A 22,634-nucleotide genomic window follows, 5' to 3' on the forward strand; every position below is an offset into this window, starting at 1 on the left:
CAGCCTCCTTAAACCCACAAACAAAAGTTACACAAAAGGCCTGGGTTTCAGTGGCTGCAGAATGTGAGACACACTCCTCAACTGTAAGTGGAACAGGGGCAGGTGTTTATTTGTGTAGTGCTCGATGGTCTTGGGGTATTTTGAGGGTCAAGATTTTTCTTTCTCATGATATCTCTCTATATGCCACTGCATCGAATGTCTTAAACTGAGCTGCTGCAGATGCCTCTGTTCTTACCCAGCAGGACAGACACGGTAACAGAGAACACCACCAAATTCCTCTGCTACGTCAGCTCTCCAGTATATCAGTCAGTAAATGCACTTTCCCCCTGCTCCAAGTGAAAGCAGATACAGTCCCATAATTTAATACCCTAATGCGGGCCTCAAAAGAGAAGGAGCCTCATCAAATTATGACTTGTCTGACCTAGAAGCCCTCTCAGAGCACTCCCAGAGCCTCACTGCTGGAGCAGGGCATAGCAGCATGTGTCACTGCCTCAGCTGATCCAGTTCCCAGTCTTCCATCCCAGCTTAAAGTCTCCCCTAATGCCCTAAGACATCAGATGTGCAGCTTTCTGCTGCTGTACCTCAGTAGCTGTTCCCTCAATATTTAATCTTGTAAGCTGTTAATGCACAGATCTGTGCTAAGCGGCAGGGTTCAGCTTTTTCTGTACTCAAAATTTGCTTCCTTCTCGTCTGAATGTGGCAAAGGCCATTCTTTCACTCCTCAGACCTCAGCTCGAGTCAATAATCGTTCCATTTTAAACCAGTGAGAGCCCAGGTGGTTTTCTTCCTCCTGCAAGCCTCCCTTTCCCTCAAATGCACCACAGAAATTTTTGGCCAGGCGGTCCCTTCGCGTTCCCGTTCGTTTTTATTTATTCACTGCAGCCCCAGTTTTTTTTTTTTCCACTGAGCGAAATAAATAAAAGCCCGGAGGCAGCGCAGCCTCGTCTCCGGAGATGCCGGCAGCTGCCCCGGCCGCCTCCGTGCCAGCGCTGTGCCAGCTGCCACGCAGGGCACGCGGCCACCGCCGGGGACACGGGAGCAGGCAGGGCGAGGGGGCTGCCAAACCAGCACCTCTCCCGGGCCCGGCCCTGCCCTCACCCTGGGGAAGGAGCTGCCGGTGTCTCTCAGCCAAGAATCGCTTCCTCCTCCCTCCGCTCTCCGCTTTGCTCCCGACCAGAGCACGACTCCGGTACGTGACTGGGATGTTCAAAGCCACTAGCCAGCCTAGAAGGGATGCAGATCGCTCCATGGGAAGTGGTCCATGAAGCATCTCCAGCTCTTTGGGACTAGACTAGGCAAGCACAACGCCAGAGCTCTGTGAGACACAAATCCGTTGGGTCACACAATCCCTTGGGCTCTCGGCTCCACCTATGGCAGGAAGTCTTTTTCACGGATATTCTTCAAGACAGAAGTAATTTAAACTCCCAAACGCAACTCATCCTACAGAATCTATTTTCTGAGCAGTGTGGGAAGGTACCGGCCTGCACAGCCATTTATTAGCACAAATAGGAGTGTGTGTTTAACTCTGCGGAACGGGTAGAACAAAGGATTATTAAATAAAATTCCGATTAGTTCAGCTGAAAGCAAAATACCAGCTGGAGCCTGGGGTAACGCAGGCATGGTATCAGCAAACATGTGCTGCCAGCGCATCTGCACACACACACACCCCCCAGCTCTGACCACGGGGAGCCTCCTCAGCCTGCAGCAGCAGAGCCACGGCGTCTCCGCCGTGATCCGTGCTCCCACAGCTCAGGTCCTGCCCTCTGCTCGGCAAAGCCTTTGGCTGTGCAACGGGAACGAGAGGGATGGAACCAGAGTCTTCCCACTTCGTGCCCTCCCGCCAGTAGCCACGCTTTGTTAGCATTCCAAGTGGGAACACGGCCACTCGGCACGGCTGTGGCAGAGTCCCACCGCCTGGAATCACGTGTGGCTCTCCCTCCCACCATCCTGCCTAACTGCAGCCATATTCACTAACAGCCCTTCGGCGTTTAGATCCTAGTGCAGAAGTTAATGAAGCCACTTTGTGAGAGGGCAGCCTCCCCGAGCACAGGATAAATAATGGATGGAGAAGCGGGCTGGGAGGGAACCGGCGCATCCTTGCAAGGTCACGCTGGAATGCATCAGTGGCTCTCTGAGGCTTGGGCTCCTCCGGTAAGGAGCCTGGAGCTATTTATGACTCATGTAATTAATTAATGCCAACGGGCGCTCTGCTGCAGGCACGTGGGAGACCAAAGGGAACTACGAAGCGAGCAGGTTAGGAAATGTGGTGGAGGTGGGAGAGAAGGATGACATTTCTTGCGGCAAGACAGGCTTTGAAGTAATTACCAACAGTCCAAACAGCCAGCAGCTCCTTCGGCTACGTCAGTACAAAATCAATTAGGAGCTTTAAAAATGCATTGGTTTGTCTTGCCAAGAGCATCAGGAATAAGGAGCAGCCTCGGAGGGAGGGCAGTTGCATTTCTGAGCACCACGGGACCACCTTCCCCCCATCCCGATCCTCAGACCCCACAAACGGTGTGACCAGCAGAGGGAGCATCGTTAATGCCTTCCCGATCGCAAACGCTTCGGCATGAGGAGCACCGAGGGACACCCACGGTTTGATTTGATGCGCCGGTAAAGCCCGAGGACAAGTTTAACAGAAGCAAGAGAAAGCACTGAAGGCCGAGTCCCTGCGGGCACTCAGGACTCCTGACACACCTCTCCCTTCCCTGGGCCAGCTCCTCCCACACCGGGAGCTCACCAAACCTCGCAGATCAGGTCGGGGAGGGGACCGTGTCTGTGGCTTCCCTGCTCCAGCTCGCAATACTGCAGTCTCACACCGCACACTCAACATGTGGCGACGCTGAGTCATGACACCGCGCTTGCACAGACCGTTTGAGGACAATGAGAGCTTAACCTAATTTTGTCCCTTTGTTTGCCCTCTGCACAGAGGAGATCAATCAGTTCCACTCCCTGCCTTCACACCCCCCTGCATCCACTGCCTAATACATTATTAAAACTGTAAATACAAATAAAGAACACCCTTTCCCTCCTCTGGGAGAGCTCTAAAGTCCTGTTGGGCTGTACAGCTCCCACCCAGGCTGAATCCTCTCTCATGTCTCTTTGTTGCCAGAATATCTCCTAAGCGTTCCCAAATGTATCCATGCATTGTCCTCGCTCCCTCTTATCAGAGCTGCCTGCAACAAAATCCTCTCACACAATGAGGATTGCAAATTTGCTTACAACCCAGTGCTGTTTCCCATTTCTGCTCCTCTGTGCGTCTCTTTTCCCTCTGGACACTTGCAGGGGTCAAGCGACCACAGCACCAACTCTGCCACAGCCATCTGGATGAGCAGCAGAGGCTGCCTGCATCCCAGTCCTGGCTGGCAAAGCCTGGGAGGCTGCAGGATGCTCCCACTTAAGCCTTACCCACCTCCAGAATCTGAAGGATTGTGTTTTCCATGCTCTGATCTCTGCCAAAGCCCTCAGATCCTGGATGGTGGGACTCCCTGCTGCTACCTGCTATTTTTCTGGAGCAAACCCATGCAAATCAATAGCAGAGATTAAAAAGAAGAAGAAAAGAATGAGTGAAATGAGAGTCAGGTTTAGTTTCATAAATAGATATGAGTAGAACAAGAGCAACACAGTGCTGCTTTCTGCTGGGTTGGGAATCAACAGGAGCCAAAGTCTCCAGGGTAAAACAGGAGAGAAGTAAACGACAACATCAACACCCACTTAGCATTCGTGCTACATATTCCTGCTCTGAGCCTCAGCAGCTTTAGAAATGCTTCTGTTAAACACTGTAATGCTCCCAATTACGACAGATCTGGATTGTTTATTTTCTAAACAGATTTTCCCCCCCCTCACAGGAGATCCCATAAGCCTAAGACAAAAGCAGTCCTGAAGAGGTGTTTCAACCCCTTTTGGCTATACAGTATCCACAGCTGGGCCCATTTCCCTAATTGTTTCATACTGACCTTGAGGATATTTCGGCCATTAAATGACTCCCGCTCCTTGCAAGATGATTTACCAGTCATTGTGTTGTTTCTCTCTTCAGCTGTAGACAGAAAAGCCACCACCAGAATGAGCTTCAGATGGGAGAACTCTGTGTGCTGTACTTCACCCCCCACTCTCTCCCTCCCCAAAGTCAGCTGCCAGCTAATAGATCTAGTTCTTAGAGCAAAAAAACTGCTTTCACTTGGATTTCTAAGGGAATAAGGCAGGAAAGGGGTGCCTCTATCAGGATCACCTATGTTACCTGGAGGAAAGACCCTAAATCAGAGTTACGGGGCGATGGCTCAGTGCAACACACAGGTTTTCTCTCTGGCTGATTTTAATCCCACATCCCAGCCATGCCAGGGTGAATGTCAGCACGGTGAGCACTTGCATGGCCTGGAACAGCCCCAGATTCCAGGCTGAGCGTGCCAGCACAACGCCAGGGGCAATCCGGATCCGGACAGCACTGACACAAACCTCTGCTGCCTGCTCCAGGGAGCACACCCACCTGGTGTGGGTGCTTCTGCTGGGGTGGGCACACAGCCACACAGACCCTCAGGACAGCAACCTGGGCCTACAGCGACTGCCAAATGCCCGTGTCTGAGATCCATTTCCCCAGAGCACGTCCGGATTTTTATATAATCCCTCAGTACATGATCTGTTCTTTCCACAGGACCTCTGTCTCACTCGGTGAATATATTCAACATTCCTTTTTCATCTCCAGCATTAACTACGAAGTCCCCCTCACACCCAGCCTGATATTCAAATCCTGTATGGAATATAAAGCCACTTCCATGGCTGCCTGCAGAAAGCTCTCCCCATTGTGTCTGAATGCCTCATATGCCTCCTGGGGTTGTGCAGAATACAGACTCAGAATGCCAGGCAAAGCTGCCCACGTGCCTCCCATCACAGACAGCCACACCAGCACTTTGAGCTCGAGTTTTTGGGTCTCGATTTGAGACCGGTTTGAGTCAGATAAGTGTGCTTATCTGACTCCAGGACCAGGCAGATCCAAAACCTGCCCAGGAAACCACGACACAAATCACCTGCTCTTCACACAGAGACTCAAAGAGGCAGCAACTAGAGAATTCCCAGCACAACCCATTGCACTGCACGGGGGTCACCGAGGCAGAGCACACGCACGTTTGCACATGGAGAACCAGACTGTAACACACTGCCCCTCCCCAAACATCCCAAACATGATGCTTTTGAGGCTGCTTTATAAAGTAATGTGATAAGAACAGACTGCCAGAGCAGACAATCTCTTGGCAGAGCCGGCAGACACCATACACTCAAGAATAGCTCATATTCAGCCTCTCAGCCATCTGCATCTGATTTAAGGAGAAACACACTGGAATCACGCCCCTAAACCAATGGGCAATCTTTAACTTGACCAAAGGGGATTATGTTTTCATCTTGTTTAAAGGTCAGCACGGCACATGGAGTTGTTACCTAATTTCAATTTAACACTGGGGCACAGAAAGCCCAAGACTTCAGGTGGCACTTGAATCTTCCTCCCTAGCCCAGATCCTGTCAGTGCTCCTGGGCGACAGGGTTTTTGAATCTGTGACTCTGATGACTGCTTTTTTAATTTTCTCCTTGGTTTTATCTCCTGACATCCCCTCACAGCCCTGCAGGTATTCTTGAGATTAAGAAAAATCATACCATTGAGAAAGCAAACAACAAAAGCATTTGCTGAGCAGCAGGCTCCTTTAAATGCATTTATCAGTAAGGATGAAGGGTCTGTACATACTTGGATCTTTCCTGAAGAGAGTGTTCATGACTGTAGCATGCAGCTTCACCCTGTCCCATTCTTTGAGCATCAGGCCAGAGGCCACAAACCGCTCCACCAGCCGATCAGCGATCACCTGCAATCTGGGAAGGCAAGAAGAGAAAGAACAGAGCCATGTAAACCAAGGAGAAGCCCCTGCATCATCAGCTTTTGGCTTTTCAGCTGGGAGGGCAGCAAGTGTGAAATGAAGTCTCTGCACACACACAGGAAAGGGAGCTGGTCCCTGATGGAAAGCGAGCAGAGACATCAAGATTCAGTTCTAACGTGAAAAGTTCTGGCTGTTTCGCAAAGCTTCCTCAGTGATCGCTTCTGCTGTAAATATTCCAGGAAGAAGGGCAGATTTAGCACGGCAGAGAGCTTGTTCACAGTGACAGATGTTACTGGGAGCTGAAGGATGCATCTCTCTCCTGCCAGGAAACACAATGTGACTCTCCCTGCAAATGCTACAATCTGCAGAGCCGCAGGGGCTTAGGCACCTTGTGTCCCAGAGGATCTGCTCAGGGACTGCTGGAGCATGGACCCTCTGTGTCCCAAATAAGCAAACCACTCACTGGGCTTAACTTCTGGGAGAGCCCAGAACGTGGTGACAGAGGGCACAAACCCAGACAGCACATCCTGGAGAACGCTCCAGCTTTGGAGCTACTGAGCAAGCAGAACCAAAGGACTTATTCCCACCTTTGTGTCTGCCTTGTTTGGACATAAAAGTAGCCGTGGCTGCCGGGATCTGTGGGCTGACCCATCCTGGGATAGGCAGCAGGAGCAGAGCAACATGGTCACATATCCTATGCCCAAAGAGCTGCAGGAACTTCCAGGCTGCTGAATGAAGCTTACCAAAAGTAGCGAGGATGTGCTAGAACAAGAGCTTCCCATCCCCAAAAACAAGGCCGGAGGGTATTAAGCCCAGGCAGAAGGATCTGGGCTTCTCTCAGCACGTCCCAGGGATTAGACAGCTTTCTGCTCCGTGAGGTCCCACCACTTTGGTGTCTGAGCTGCAGCAGAGCGTGGCTGCTCCGAGCCTGGTTCCCAGAGCCCGGGGTTGCTGCACTCCAGATGCCAGCTCCTACCCCGCCACCGGTTTTGGAGTGCCCCTCACGGGCTGCCGGCCCCCATGTGACTATTCCAAGACTCTCCAACCACCAATTGTCATGGCTTTCTACCATTTCCTGGCTTTACTTCAGTGATTTTTAAAATTAGCAATGACAAAGATTAAATGAATATCATTACAGACAATACTAAAACAAATTAACAGAGAATAACTCAAGTGAAAATGGTGCTTTATTACGTTATAAAGTTAATCAAGGAAATAAAACAAATTAGAATGAATTATAATGGAAATTATTTGCCATGTGGGAGGCATCAGAGCATGATCCCTCTTTCAGTCTGAGCCATTATATGTGCAGAAGGGCTTGCCAACCCCTAATTCTGTCTGCAGTTACGCAAGCTAAGTCAGGATAAATCAAATCTCCTGCTTTACAGCTTAAGCTGATCAAGATCATCCAAAGATCAGGAAGGAACTCCACCCCTCAGCCATGCCAGGAACTACACAGAGCTAACAGGACATCTTGCATGAGACAGGAAGGCACACACCTCTCTCCAGCACAGGCTGCAGCAGTCTGATCCAGCACAGAGAGCCACGTGGCTGCTGCTCTCCTCTAGTATTGGCCTTGCAGCTCAGAAACTGCTTTCTACCTGCTTTCTGCCCATTTCCCTCAGCAAGGCACAGCAGGTTTCAGCAGGCAAGGAGCTGCTCAGCAATGATTTGTCTTGTAGGCCAGAAAACAAAGCAGAGTTTTCTGGAGAGATCATCATCTGTTTCCTCTTTACTGTTGGTCCAACACGGCGTCTGCTGGAATCTTAGTGGAAGCAAAAGGTGCTCTCCATCTACATAAAAATACCTGCTTTCACCTCTGCAAAGCTAAATGGTTTTCTGGATGCTTGCTACCAGTTAAGGAACTATATTAGGGGGGAAGTGCCAGATGAATTAATTTGCAGGTGAAGGCAGAACCAGCCTGGGCCAAGGATTAAAACTTCAATCCTTGCCCTCTCTGAGCCCACTGCTACGCAAAAAGCAAAGCAAATACTGTGGAAGAGAAGCCTGGCAGCCTTCAAGTGCCACAAAAAGCACAAGGTCTGATCTCTGTGAAGAACAGAGGAGACATCAGCCCTTTCCCAAAGTGGTGTTAGGGGGGGTGTTTTCAGTTTGAAGGCAAGGTGGATTTGAAGGCCTCACTTCTCTCCCCTGCCCAAAGCAGCTCTGCCACCCCTGATGCACACGAGCACTTTCTCCAGCATTGTGGCTAAGTGGGTTCTCAGCAGAAGGGATCCAGCTGGCACCTGAAACACACCACAGCGCTAGTACCAACAATCCAAGCTGTCCCCAGAGGCAGGCAGACACCACTGGAAGTTCAGGCCCTACTTAAGCTCCCCAGGATCCTCTCCCTGCTCCTCAGGCTGCAGACTTGTTTCCAGAGGCAAGCAGGCTCAGAGAACCCCAGAGCTCAGTGACACAGGAGAACAGGCCTATACCTCAGCTCTCAGAGCTGATATTTCAGATGCTCTCCACAACAAACCCACTGAAGGGCATTTGGGTCACCAAGTGTCTGCCTTCTTCTCATCTTTCCAAGTGCTTCTGCCTTCTGTCTCCCTGTGCTCTGCCTCCTGGCTGATCTCTAGCTCGCCCTGGTTCTCCACCCGCCCCGCTTGTTTTATCTCACCTCTTTCAGGGTAGGACAGACTTCAAAGAGGAAGAGCCAAGGAAAGGAAATAATTTGAATTTCAATTGCCTCCCAGCAATTCTTACATTTTTCATTTTCCCACCCATTTCCTTATCCTACTTCCAATCTCTTATTTCAACACGGCCTCCACAGTGTGGTTTTAAGCAGGTGGCTCTTCTGTCTTACTCAGCCCTCGAGGAAAGGAGATGCCAGAATATGTCCCTTCTTCCCTGAGCCAGTCCCTGCTCACTGCCTCCCTCCTCCAGCTGCACTGCTCCATGCTCCTCTGCTAGCTCCTGCTGTCCTCTGGCAACGGGAACGGACAACAAAAGGGCAGCGTTGTCAGGAAAAGAGAAGGCTGAGGCTCAGAGAGAGGAGGCTAAAGCTCTTTTGGATATTCCCCTTCCCTCTTTGTTGATCACAGAATCCTAGAATGGTTTGGGTTGGGAGGGACATTCAGGATCAGGGACCCCTTCCACTAGACCAGGTTGTTCCAAGCCCCACCCGTGTTTCTCCTCAGTCTTCCAGAAAGCACCAAAAGAAAAGGTGGTGCTGCCACGAGTGATGTACCTGCCAAAAACGAGGTGGAGGAAGGCTGTCCAGACACTGCCACATCCTGGGCAGTGCTGCTTGTAGAGCCCACGCCACGAGCCCCAGTGGTGAACAGCACAAACACTCACCCTGACACCAACCAGGCTTCAAGATTGACAGCAGCACCTCAGACATTTCACACCCAGCACCCGTTCCAGGCTGCTACGGACACACAAACCAACTCTAATCAAGCCGTGCTCTTCTGAGGACCTTCTGGGGTAACTGGGTTTTAACAGTAATTAAGTGCTGCAGAATAGGCCAGATTAATCTGGATTGCAGGGTGGGAACTAGACTGCAGAGGCCAAGTCGTCCTGCCTTCTAAATCATCTCAGGAGTATCTCCTGGGCCATCTTATCCACGTGTGAGCTGTGACTCCATTATTCAACCTGACAGGCCACTGCAGGGACAAATGACACCTTTCAGCTGCACCACCAGTGACTGATTCAAAGAGCAAACACATCACTGCCTTAACCGGTTTAGGAAGTGGGGATGACTTCATCTCCCTGACTGTTGGCCCGAGGGCTGCCAGCTGTGCCCACCAGCTCCAGAGGGTTTCCCTAGCACACCCAGGGAGAATGAGGGAAAGGGGCATGGGAAACTCACCTGTCTGAGCCGTCCTTCATGTGGACTTTGGCATAAAGGACGTCGGTCGTGGCAGGGTCGTCGTTCATGTACTCCACTCCCGCCACCTCCACGGTCAGGGGCTTGCCTCCAGTGATTTGGCTAAAACCCAAGAAAGCCCTCGTGTTAAAAAGCAAAATACCACACCTGCTTTTGAGATGCAACCCAGAGTGCTCCTCATGCACGCACCAAATATTTGGGTTTGCTAAGGGAATGATATAAAATACTTTTTTTTGGCCACAGTTAGACACAAATTTGAGGTTAAGAAGGACCTAAATATTACACAGACCACACAGGGTTTTGAACTCCACTGAGGAATTCTTCACTTTCCCAAATCTTTCAGGTTGTCTGCACTGAAAAAAAAAAACAAACACAAAAAGGCTCCCTTTGTCCTAAAGCTCAAAAGGCTATTGTTCTTATGGTCTTATCACCTCAAGAAGTAAAATAATTTAAATTTATCCATTCAGTGTTTCTGGTACATATTAAGTCAACCTGTCAGTGTTCACAGGCCACCTCAATCTCCGTGGATGTGTCAGAAAACCCACCAGCAGTAAAGAGCACAAGTCCTCATTCCAGAGAGGCTCCTCCCTTCCCTATGAAAAGAGCAACTGTGACAGAGTTCTCCAGCTTGCTGATTTTCGCTGGGAAAGCTGCTTGATCCAGAGCACAGTTCTAAGCACACTGCAACATCCACCAGTAAACAGAGCTGGTTTCAAGTCAGCTTCAGCTCCTCTCGCAGGAAGGCGACACCGCAAACGCGTGCAGGATGTGATGTGCACTCCCACACCTGCAAACACACTGTCAAGTGGATCTGCTTCCCAACACGCCACCTCCTTGCCTTTCCCACTCCAGAGCAGCGCTCCCTGTGAGTAAGTGATGCCTTGTTTAACGCCGAGGCCTGGTGGAAAGAACAGGGAGTGTCTGGACAGGCAGATGCAACAAACACGAGTTAACAAGGTGAGCGTGACTTTGCTCTGACCTTGCTCGGCTCTGGCTTGCCCGTGTGAGCGCCTTTGAGGTTCTCAGCTAAGATTCCCAAGTAGAATAAGCAAAGATTCCCAAGTGGAATAATGATTTCCCTTCCCAGTAAGGTTACTGGGAGGAAAACAGCACAAATGTACTATTATGCACGTCCCACCCACAGCACTAAAGGTCATGTATTCTAAAAAAAAAAAAGGGTCAAAAAGGTTACATCTACCTTCACAGGGCACTGCCTGCACTTAGAAAAGGAAATGAAGGCTAATGAAGGTTTATGTGGCTGGAAGGGAGCCTAAATTAATTTTCCAAGTACATTTATTTGGGTGTGGAGGGGGAAATAATAACCTAAAGGTTACATTCAAGTGTTGATTCCCCCTCCATTCAAGAAAACGGGGAGCAAAGATTTTCTCCACCTCAGTTCAAAGCACTTACAAGGAAGCTGGCACTTTCCAAACAGTGCAGGCAGAGCCTCCTCCTGGAAACACACTTGCATTTCTGTTCACCAGCTGAACAACTGGATGGCATTTTAAAGGCAGAGGTATGAATTTTGGCCCTGCATGAATTCCCACAGATAATACCTGGCACAGCGTGGCCAATTCTTGCACGGAGGCAGCACATAAATGAATCCGAAGGATCCGTGCTCTGCGTGCAAAGGCTTGGCAGAAATAAATAAATAAATAAATAAACCCCTCCCTTAGGCCATCTCCAATTTCTAAGCTGAACAGAGATAAGCTAATTATGGTGTCACTGGACCACATTTGCAGCTAAAGCCCCGACATCTGCAGCTCGGTGTTAACGGGCAGCGAGGGAGCCGCGGTCCCGGAGCGGTGAGGAGCTTTTCAGGCTGATGTTGCTCACATGGCTCGTGCTGGTTTCCCTGCACACGTCTCCCACAGCAAGGAATGCGTGTCAAGGACACCTCAGCATCTGCTCCGTGCCAGAGCCCACTGCAGGACACGTGCACAGGTGAGGGAGCTGGGCCCTCCCCCTGCAGCAGGAACAGGGGGCAGCAGCAAAAACCGCTGGCAGGAAAAAAACAACGGGGGCGCACGTGAGAAACAGAAACGAGCAGAGCAGGTTCCCAGGCAGTGCTGAGGGTCTGAGCTGAGCTGCAAGATGCTCTTAGGCTCTTTGTGGCAGCTTGGTGATTTCTACTGCTCCCATTTGAAAGGTTTCAGCCTCTTCCTAAATTTCTAGAGCTGAGAGAGACGACCGAGCTGCTTTTCTCATCGCTGCCCCTTGTCAAAGACAGCGTGCTGCTTTCCCCCCCACTCAGCCCTTGGTGGTGATGACATCCCTTTTCCACCACTTACTCCACAAAGTCCTCTTTGCATTGCTGTAGGAGGTCACACGCTTTCCGGATCTCTTGTTCGTTCAGGAGCACCAGCGTCCCGAGAGTCAGGTGAAGCTTTGCAGGGTTCTGGAACAGGCTGCTGCTGACCCCATGATCCTACAAATCAGTCAATCCATCATATATAGGTGTCTTACCTCACCCACACCCCACTTCCCCCCCTCCATCAGAGGGATAAATACTACAGAGAACGGGTACCAAGCCCCTGACATCGGTACTTTTATCTCTGGTTGGGTTGGTAATGACTCGAAGTTGAGAAACAAAATTTCCCAGGCTTTGCGAGGAAGCGAGCTCAGCCTGGCAGGAGAGGCACAGTCCCACAGCTCCCTGCCTGCCTTTCCTGCTGAACAGCACATTCCAACAGGCTGCAACTTGGGACCCAGGACCAGCAGCACTCACGGGGTTCCGGGAGGAGACTTCCACAGATGTCGAAGCGGCAGCTGCCACCAGCAATGAACTCAACGCAAGCCAGCACTGATTTAATACTCGAGTCCAATTTCTTGTGCAATAACACTGGAACCAGCTGTAGTGACAAGCTCTAAATGGTCTCTAAATCCTGTCTAAACACAGGTTGCACCTCACAACCCAAGCACAGCTAATACCAGCTCTGATAATTACATTTTTCTTCTTCCCATGTGCCCTATAGTTTGCCGAGATGAATTAAGTTTAAATTCCCTTTATAAGAAGAGTTGCATATTGTTGCTGGGGAAGAACTGTTCCCAGGTGGAGTAGTGGTTACATTCAGCTTTAAGAAACAGGCTCTTTTGTTCTAAGATACTTTTAAAAATACCTTGAGGATGGTTAACACACCCATATTAAAACAATTATTTCCACTTTGTGGCTGTTTCCCATCAGCGCATTAAATAACCTCCAATTTTAACTCCAGAAGAAGCCAACCTGCCAGGCCATGGAAGCTTTTCTCCATCTGCAAAGAGTCCACTGACTGAGAATGACAGCTTTGAAGCTTCTAGCTGTGCTCCAGACTTTGAAATGAAACCTTTCAGATGTTTAAACACTGCAGTATCTCAGCCCATCAAGAGTTCAATGCCCCACATCTCACTCAGCATTTTTCATGCCTAATGACCACATCCAGACCCTTCTTTACAGCAGAGCTTATGGGCTGGACTAGAGACAAGCCAGGCTGCAACACAGAAGCCAGGGGCTTGCTCCAGCAGCCACAGGCTGGCGAAAAACAGGTATGGCCCCATCTCGCTTCTCCCCACCTTGCCCTCCCTGCAGTAAAAACCTTGCAGCTTCCTTTAATTCATCCTGCTGTCAACATGCATGACAGGACATGCTTTCTGTCTGTCAGCCTTTTTTCCCCAACGAGACCCGTAGCCAGAGAATATCTGGCCCATCACAAACCAGCAGAAACTGGGAGGAGGTCTGATTTATTCTCACCACGGACAACCAGCCGGTGTCACTCCCACAGAGCGCACAGATGAGGTACAGCACCAAGCAGTCTGCAGGTCAGAAAGCCAAAGCCTCCTTTTCTGCCACAGCACGATTTGTGCTGTAAACACCAACCTGCCCCAAAAAGCTGCCTTTTCCCCTGAGCTTTCCAACCCCTGAGTGTGGGCTGAGAGCTGATGAAGCGATGGCACGTCACGTCCGTGAGCCACGGGGGGCTTAGCGGGGAAGAGCAGTGCACAGAGAGCAGGACAAGACCTAGATAATCTTCCTGCTTCACTCCCTAGTATTTCAGGCAGCTCCTCAAAACCCTGCTTACACTCCCTACTCTTTCACAGGCCGGCAGATCCCACTTCTCCCACACATAAAAAAAGAGATGCTGCGTCAGAGGGAGCTCTCCCTGGAACAGCCAACGTTCCCACGGGTGTCTCGGCAGCCCTTCACGGCTGGATACCGCTTGCTGGGATGCAAAAAGGCTTGAACACACTTATTCTAGTCCCAGACTATGATATGCCATCAGTAACCACTGTGTTGCCTCACAAGAAGCCCTAGAAATGTCTCTAAAAATTTACTGTTCAAACTTGGGTTCTCTAAGGCAGGAAGAACAATCCCTTTTTGCACTATCCCTATGTGATGACTGTCCATTTCAGCTTATGCCTCTCCCTGACACTGCCCTGTCATGCTCCACAAAAACTCATCTCATTTTCACTCAGACTGAAAAAAACAACATTTTTCCTCCCTCCCGCTAATTAAGACTTCTCCCTTTGCCCTCCTCCTTTAGAAGAAGGAGAAAGGGTTTTATTTGGAGTCTTCACCTCTCCTTGCAAAAGCTGTTTTTTCAGATCTCTGACCCTTTAGGAGGGAAACCATAAACCACAGCACACTTCAGGCCTTCTACACGACAAGGCAGAGGATCAACTCCTTAGCTCTTCCTCCCTGGCTGCATCCTCTCTACTGACTTAAAAGCTTCACATGTTTGCAGACAGATTATGTTTGGGGGTTCTTTTTTCCCCTAATAACAGGATACTGCATGCCAGCTATATGCCCCCTGCCATCCCCATCCACAAACAAAGGAGTGAGCCAGGAAAACAGCATTTCCTCAGGACTGACTGAAGATCTGCAGGCTCCAAAACCCCTCTGTCCCTTCCACTCTGAGATACAATATCTCATTAGCAATGGTTGATATTTACAGGTTGCCACACATTACAGCAATCATGTTGCTTCTCCCTGCTACATTTGCAGCCTGTTCAGCCTGCAAAAAGGGCGTTTGCACAGCTCTCCAAGACCCAACTGTGACTTCTCACAGCAATATTACTGTAGAGCCTCTTCCCTTTTCCACCTGCATTCTCAGAAAGACGTTTCAGTTCTCCTCACCCTGACACCCGCACGACTGTGTGAGGAGACTTCCAAGGTCATCCAGTCATCTGGACCTCCCCCTGCAGCACATCAGTGAGGAGCCTGTCCAGGTGAGTCACCTCCCCATGTTTACATTAAATTAACCTCCAAGGAGCCTCCCCTCAGCTCTGCTCAGCAGCCCTGACTGTACAGCAGGAACAACACCTGAAGTGTGCTGTGTTTCAACACAAGGTTTATCTTCTAAAAGACACACACACACAAACTTACACAGCACATACCCACCGACATAATGCTGTGAAATATAAATGAATGGTTGTCATGGCAACTGCTTCAGAGAGAAATAGAGTCCCTCACAAATGCTCAATGGCCAGAAGAAATCCTCACTCACACATACACACACACACACTCCTGGTCCTTACCCTTCCTTACTGTTATTACCCCCTTCATTCAAAGCCTGGAGTTTACCCAATTCTGCAATGTTTTGCACCAGGAAGAGAAACGCCCCGCTCCTGCCACTGAAACCTATTCAGATTTCTCCGAGTATCCTGAGAAATCCCGTTGCTTTGGACAAATCTATAAGCTCTCTTATTGCTCTGCAAGGCACAGTTTTGAATTACTGTTTTTCATTACTGATGTGCTTTCCAGCAGACCCTGCTGTGAGATAAAGTGGTATTAGAGTGGCATTACCGGCTGGAGGAGTGATTGAGAGACGGACGGGGCTGCACTACACTCCTCCAACTAACAGGCAGCAATAAATACATCCAGAAACCCTTTTGCTAAAACCAGGAGAGGGAAGGGCAGAGAAACAAAGCACTATATATTCCTAGGCTACACATATGCAACCCCCCCAAGTACCTGTTACTGACTGAGTCCTGCATTTCAAACCAGAAACAGGAACTCTAGAGCTGATTTCAGGCCCTTACGAGACTCAGAGCTGTCCAGGCACAGAACAAAAACTGCAGAAGGTCAGGCAAGAGGAGATAAAATGAACATGAGCAGCCTGGTCTCAGCACTTCTCTGCCCAAGGCTGGCTTGCTGCAGCTTTCTGGGACAAGGAGCACATGAAGGTTTGCAGATGTTCCCAGGCAGCTCCTTCTGAATGCGACAACACCGAGGAAAGCACAAAGATAAATTTGTGAACATGTTTCTAAGGGGATGGCAGGCCTCCCAGTCTCCCCAGGCACGCAAACTGACATTTAAGAGTGAGAAAAGAGAGGAACAATATGACAGAGACAAGATCAGGAGTGGTTTGGCTGGGCCAAGGGACGGCTGAGGAGGTGCACCCCAAGCAGGAGGCAGCAAAGAGGAGCTCTCTGCAGGGAGAAGGGCTGGCCCTGGGACTGGAAACCAACAGAGGGAGCCAGGCCACCACTGACAACAGCCTGAGGTCCAGCACTCTCTGTCCAGCCAACACCTCCTCAGGCTGATGATTCTATCCCCCTGCCTGCAGGGCTTCCCTTGGGTCAAGGTGAGCTTTAATAGAGGTAGTGCTGCTGGCTAATGGGGAGAGATGATCCTCCTGGCCCGAGGAAAGGGTTCTCATGGCATCACACGGGCTAATCCCGGGATCTGTTGGCCAATTTCAGTTGTATTTAACACCAGCTGGAAATCCCAGTGATAGGAAGCTCCTATAATGTCGTGGAAATATGTAGCTGGGAGGAGAAGAAGGGCTTGAATCTGAACTGCCAGGCAAGACGGCACTGGAGAGCCAGCTCAGGTCAGCTCTTGGAGATGAGACAACTGACATGCAAGTGACCTCAAGAACTTGAGCAAGAACTCCTTATCTCCCCAGATATCAGATAATTCACACCCACAGCACGAAGACATAGGAAACTAAACTTCTGAAGCTGTGCTGTCTGCACGATTGTGTTTTCTCCTCTGCAAGGCACAAGCAGGAGTGAGGTCACGAAGGTAAGATTATCAGCCCACGGAGCCTCGCAATGTGTGTGCAGCGCAACCTGCAGCAGCCACAAAGAGAACTCTTCTCTCCTGCCCAGAGATGTCCTCCAGCACACTCAGAGGACACAGCAGTTAAATAACACCGTTCCTTCTCCTTGGCCCAGCCCACTGACACATCACTCTTGTCAAACCAGACGCACACTAAAATAAACCAGGGAACACAGAGCCTCTCTTCCATTCCCTTCCTCATTTCCCTGTGCCTAACCATTCCCTGCTGCTCCCAGCGCAAGATCTGAAGGTAAGTAGGAGGGACTGTCAGCACAAAGTCTCCTGGGGAAGAAGGGAAGTGATGAGATTTGCAGGATGGTATGTGTTACCAAGTCATCTCTCGCTCGAGCTCTGGCAGTGATACCCATCTTCCTTCACTGCCAGGAGCCAAAGGAAAATGAAACAGAAGCAGCAGCAAATTCATGAATTCCTACCTGATTTCATGGTTATGTAGGAATCATATAAAATGTAGAAAGGTCCACTATATTATTTAGTGGCTTTCCTATTAAAAAACCCCAACCCTCTTCTGAATCTTAGATATCCTCCTATCTACGGAAACCTCTAAGGAGACCAAATATTGTAACTAACAATTTACTAAGTAAGTCATTCCACCTTTCAGAAGATTTCACAACAGTACTCAACAAATTCACAGTAGACCTACCAACTTAAGTAAAAGGCTTGTTAAAAATGCATTCCTAGGGAACAGAATAGAACAAGGCCTTCAAGATAAACACAAAGAGCTCTCTCAACAAATGAAGCAGCACTCTGCGTTTTAATTCCCATATGGATCCTTACCTGTGAGCATTTCTCCAACACTTCCTCCTTGAACTGCAGGAACCTCTCCTGGATTGCAGGTTGGTTGAGAGCAAAGGACAGGAAGTGTGTGAAGGGCTGCTTCTTACGGAAGCTGTCCAGGAGCACATCGATCCGTGTCCGGGCGGAGATGACACCGCTCCGGTGCTGCCCGACGATCACTGCAAGGAAACAAAGCAGGAGACTTGTCTGCCTTCCATGAAGCTAAATAAGAAGTCCTTAAATGGATCATGGTATTACACCAATACTTGTCTGTGCACTTCAAAATAACAGTATTGGAGGATTTTGTGAACGTTTCATCCAGGAGATGCCAGGAGGGAATTAGAAAAACCTGCAGGCCAGCACCTCTCTGCTGTCAGCCCCAGGCTCCAGAGGAAGCAGTAGGAATCAAAACCCCCAACCATGCACTGAGAAATCCTGCCAGACTCCCTGTTTGACTTAAAATGCCTGACACGACCATGTTTTCCTCTGCAAAGACAGGGTGATGCCATCAAAAGTATCCCTCTGCTCTCAAGAAAGTCAGCTCTGACTGTCTAAAAAACAATAACTGAGAGTCCATCAATTCAGCAGCCCTTCAGATTTCTAGAGCACTATTTCAAGTTTTCATAAAGGCAGTCAGAGTGAAGAAGCGAAGAAAATCTATCAAGGATCAAGATGGCCCGCTATCGTTTGTTCATGCACTTCAAGGCACCAAACAGAGAACACTTGAGCTTGAAAGGAAAGAACCACAAGGAGCAAAATTTTCTCAGCTTCCTATTATTACGTGTTTTTAACATCTCTCAGCCTTCTTAATAGTCCTTCACAGTCCTTGGGAAGAAGTCAAGACTCACTTCTCGAGAAGTACCACCACGTTCCCCGCACAGCATCACAGTGGGATCCCCCCCAGCACTTCCTCCTCACAGCTCTGTCACAAACATAAGTGCACACCGTGCCAATAATCCCTGGAGCATGCCCTAAGGAGCCCTCCAAACATCCACTCTGGCAGGTCCTGCACAGGTCAGCCCTGGTGAGCAACGTCTCCTTTCTTTTTAAGTCCCTGGAAGTGATGAGAAGGAACATATGGTACAAGAGAGGCTGCTCTCACTGTTGGGATCGAGTGACAGCACCGGGACGGCAGCAATGTCGTCTAAACACTTCTCAGGTTAAAGCACATGCTGATGTTTGTTTCGTGCAGAAACACACAGGGTGACTTTCTCTGAATGTTTAATTCAGTTCCTTCTTAAGGGAAAAGGTACTGTTTCAAAAACAAAACCAAAGAGGGTCAAAGTTCCCTGAAAGTCTGTCATTTAAGGTCAGAATAGTGAAACTAATTGTCGAATTAAAACAGTTGTTTGTTTTTTTTTTCCCAAAAAAATCTTTCACTGCTTCATAAGGATTTATAGACAGAAAAAATAAAAGCAGAAGAAAAGTGAAGTGATTTTCCCAGGGCCATAAAATGAGTCAGTGCTGTGTCAGAAGTAGGAATTAAAGGGAAAACACCTCCTGTTCCCCCTCCCAGCTTAAACTGTGTTTTTGCAACAGCCAGTAAAAAGCACATTTTGTGCATGTTCAACTCACCAATTTCTCCTTCCACTCCAGGCTTGGGAATGCTGATGGAGGTTCGAGTCTCTGTTTCCAGCCTCTTCTTGGTTTCCCCTTTCTTCCCAATGATATACCTGGAGGCATAAAGGGCAAGAGCTTCACTCACAAAGTCGTGCTGGGCCACTCTCCACCAGGTGTGTTCAGCCAGGAGATGGTCCAGGCTCTGAGTTGGCCCCAGGCACCTGGGGACCCCCAGACTCGGTCCCTCTGTGCTGGAGGGATGCACACACACAGCTGGACCCCATCCAGGCAGGGAGCAATTCCCGGGATTCCACACGTGCCCAGCCCGGGACCATGGGACGATGTTGAGCTGTGGCTCACAACTGGTTTAAGTTAAAATGAGTCAGTTGGTCCATGACAGTTCAGTCCAGTATATCCTGCTACAGCTTATTTGTCAGCTGGGTTATCCCTTTTTCCCATTATCCCAGCTGAGGAAGAACTAAGGGCTCTCTTTCTGCTTTTTGCTTTGCTCAAGGTAGTCGTTTGCCAGCATCCAAATACACCACGGACCACTTTTCCTTCTCTACATTTCAGTGAAACTATTAACTAATAAAACTGTCAGAAACAACTAGACAGAGCTTTGAGCACTACAGGCTTCCCAGCAAACACTGGACTGGAGTCAATAGCCAATTCCAGTCATGTGTGCTCGCTCTGAAAGCTTTCACAAACTTCCCCCTCCCAGGCTGCTCACCCCAGTTCTTTCTCCCCTTCCTTCTCCCACCCTCCCTGATGCTTTTATGTTCAAGGGAAGAGATGCTCAAACACTATCCTGCCAGCCAGCAAGCACCACCTGCTGTCCCTGCCATGGGGACAGCGAGGACTCGAGCGGGGAACAACCACACTGGGAAGGCAGTGCCAATTTTCCCTTTCCCGAGCGCTCAAATCCACAGCCCGGAACACATTTGGGAGATCCGGCGCTCACCCCGACCTCAAAAGGAAAACAAATATTCCGTGCTCAACTGCTTCCTCAGCTGGCAGCAACTCAAACAAACCCCACAGGCACACAGGCTCACTTGTACAGGGGGCTGGGAACCTCCACCCGGCTCTGGAAGCCTCGCTCCGTCTCCTCCACCACGAAGGCGTCGCAGGGATCGTCGTCCGCGCAGTCACCGGGGCCTACCGGGGGAAACCACAACAGTCCTCGTACAAACCTCTGTAAAGTTTGGCAGCACTTTATGTAGGACAGCAGTCTCCTCCCAGCCTTCTCCCAAGGTTAAATGAAGGAAGGAACGGGCTCCTCTCTGTTGAGGATAACTGCTTTTTATTTATCACCTTGCCACCGGCTCCGGAAAACATAATGACTGCTTCTAAATCCAGCGGGCTGGGAGGCGCAGGAAAGAGGCAGTTACAGCCCAGGTTTGCTCTCGGCTGGAATTTCTGCAATTCCCACGCAGTGGGAATGGTCTCTTCTCCCAGCAGGGTGGAAGCCACCAGCTCATTTGGAAATTTAAAGCCGCAGAAGAATACAAATAAAAGGTGAGGGTAGTTTCGGCCCAAGGGTTCGGTGAAGATAGAATAGAAATCCTCAGAGGAATAGAAATTCTGTGAGGGGAACTAAAGAGAACGTTAAAGCTTTGTTCAATCCACTGAAAGGCAAGGTGAGGGTAGAAAAAGAACACAACAGCCACAGTCCTTCTCACCTGAGAAATAACCCTGGAGCTTTTCCGTGCCCACAACAACTCACACACAGCTACCACAAACACACAGGCAGAAAGGTAAAATGCACCACGACAGGAAGAATTTTTCTCTCCCAAAATAGGTAAAAAGCTGCATTGTAGGAGGCCAGTTTTTAAAGGCATAAACACTGGAAGGACAGAGGGTCTTTAGCAGCTTCCTCTGCTGCCATAGCTGCAAATAATCACGCTCCAGAAAAGAAAGGCACTTCAGGAACCTGGGAAAAACAGATGTACAGAGCTAATTTGTTTTTCCCCTTTCCAGGAGATCTTTCACACCCAGCAAGCAAACTGACCCTCAGCAGCACAGCAGCCAAACCCACTTGGGGGAGGGGTAACTGGGATTACTCCCACTCTTCATGCAACAGGATCATCAAACAGAGAAGTTTTCCCCCTCTTAACACTTGACTTCACCACAGGGGCAGGTCTTTGCTGCTCACAAAGACACCAGAGGTGACACTCAGAGCTCCCCTGGGTCCCCAGGGTTGATGTTTTCATCTCTTGAGCATCACTCCTCACCTGCACAGAAATCCTGCTCCTCCTCCTGTGGGAAGGGCTGCTCCTGGATGAGATTCTTCCTGTACACTCGCCCCCCAATCCTCACCAGGGTGGGCCTCAGCACGTCCATCCTGCTCCTCCTCCTGCTGCGAAAACAGAGACACCTTTGCAGCTTCGTCAAGGGAAGGTGAATTCCATCCAGTTCTACCTCCCTGCCATGGGCAGGGACACCTCCCACCATCGCAGGTTGCTCCAAGCCCCGTCCAACCTGGCCTTGGACACTTCCAGGGATCCAGGAGCAGCCACAGCTTCTCTGGGCAACCTGTGGCAGGGCCTCCCCACCCTCCCAGGGGAGCATTTCTTCCCAACAAACAATTTAAACTTTTTACCATAGAGAACATTTAATGGTGCAAAAGCAAAGAACTGTCAGTGACCTATCTTAATCTTCACTTAAAATTCTATGTTTACTGAAATGGTTTAATATTAATGAAATTAATAATTAATATCAAATGTAATTTATTAAATTAACGTCTCAGTTTGTCTTGATTTTAAAACAGAAATCTCTGTTACTTAAAAAAACAAAGCCCCCACCAAAAAATTCACCTCTGTGAATTTTTACAGAAGGTTCACCTGTGCACTGCAACGCAACAGGAAAACATTAACAGTGTGCCTTTGAAGGTGCATTTATCCTAAACTAGATTTATTATACAGTGACATCAGGTTCAGAAGGTTAACGCTTTTCCCCACCTCCTGAAATGACTCACAACCACCCAGAACTTACACTGAAAATAAAAAACTTACACCTTAAAAAAAGTAGTAATTCCCGTAGCTCGAGCGAAGAAGTGCAGAAGCAAACTGCGCACAGAATAAACCACGAAAAGAAATCACACTGCGGCTGGGTTTGGTTTGGTTTGGGGTTTTTTTGGTTCACGTTTTTAAACACACGTTGGCATCAATTTCTTGACACGGGGGTTCTGAAAGCCAGGCAGCCATGGGGGAGGTCGGGAGGCACAAGGCAGACGGGGAGGCAGCCTCTGGGGAGGATGAGGCTCCTGAGGGCAGGTTCAGGGGCAGGATTAGGCTCCCGAGGGCAGGATCAGGGACAGGATCTGCCTTCTGAGGGCACGATCCCGAGGGGCTGCGGGGAGGTCGGCAGGGGCACAGCGGCGCCGCCACGGCCCGCACCGCGCAAACCCCCGGGGCGCCGAGGGCAGAGGAGCGGCAGAACCCCTCGGCTTTACGCCTGAACCCCCGTGGGAAGGCGGCGGGAGCAGAAGAACACCCCTATCCCCCCTTCAGACACCGCCACCATTTCACTGCCCCGCTCCCCTCCC

The 22,634-nt window shown here is 49.7% G+C and overlaps 1 protein-coding gene across 4 annotated transcripts in view; it reads right to left on the reverse strand.

The window, feature by feature from the left end:
• ASCC1 (activating signal cointegrator 1 complex subunit 1) overlaps positions 1 to 22,634 on the reverse strand; it is a 33,859-nt gene that overhangs the window by 10,949 nt on the left and 276 nt on the right. The window contains exons 1-9 of one of the 4 annotated variants that reach the window (XM_050339721.1): positions 22,102 to 22,562; positions 21,322 to 21,443; positions 20,143 to 20,245; positions 19,106 to 19,203; positions 17,531 to 17,709; positions 11,985 to 12,121; positions 9,676 to 9,795; positions 5,729 to 5,850; positions 3,957 to 4,036 (exon numbers count right to left, since the gene is read on the reverse strand). In XM_050339721.1, the coding sequence (XP_050195678.1) occupies positions 3,957 to 4,036; positions 5,729 to 5,850; positions 9,676 to 9,795; positions 11,985 to 12,121; positions 17,531 to 17,709; positions 19,106 to 19,203; positions 20,143 to 20,245; positions 21,322 to 21,430 (948 nt within the window). In that variant the 5' untranslated portion in view covers positions 21,431 to 21,443; positions 22,102 to 22,562. Of the gene's footprint in view, positions 1 to 3,956; positions 4,037 to 5,728; positions 5,851 to 9,675; positions 9,796 to 11,984; positions 12,122 to 17,530; positions 17,710 to 19,105; positions 19,204 to 20,142; positions 20,246 to 21,321; positions 21,447 to 22,101; positions 22,563 to 22,634 lie in introns of those variants that run through there. The other 3 variants (XM_050339711.1, XM_050339726.1, XM_050339734.1) reach the window with 3 other exon arrangements.

Source organism: Myiozetetes cayanensis, unplaced genomic scaffold (genome assembly GCF_022539395.1).
Source record: "Myiozetetes cayanensis isolate MyiCay16 unplaced genomic scaffold, myiCay2020 scf10, whole genome shotgun sequence".
Taxonomy (NCBI): domain Eukaryota; kingdom Metazoa; phylum Chordata; class Aves; order Passeriformes; family Tyrannidae; genus Myiozetetes; species Myiozetetes cayanensis.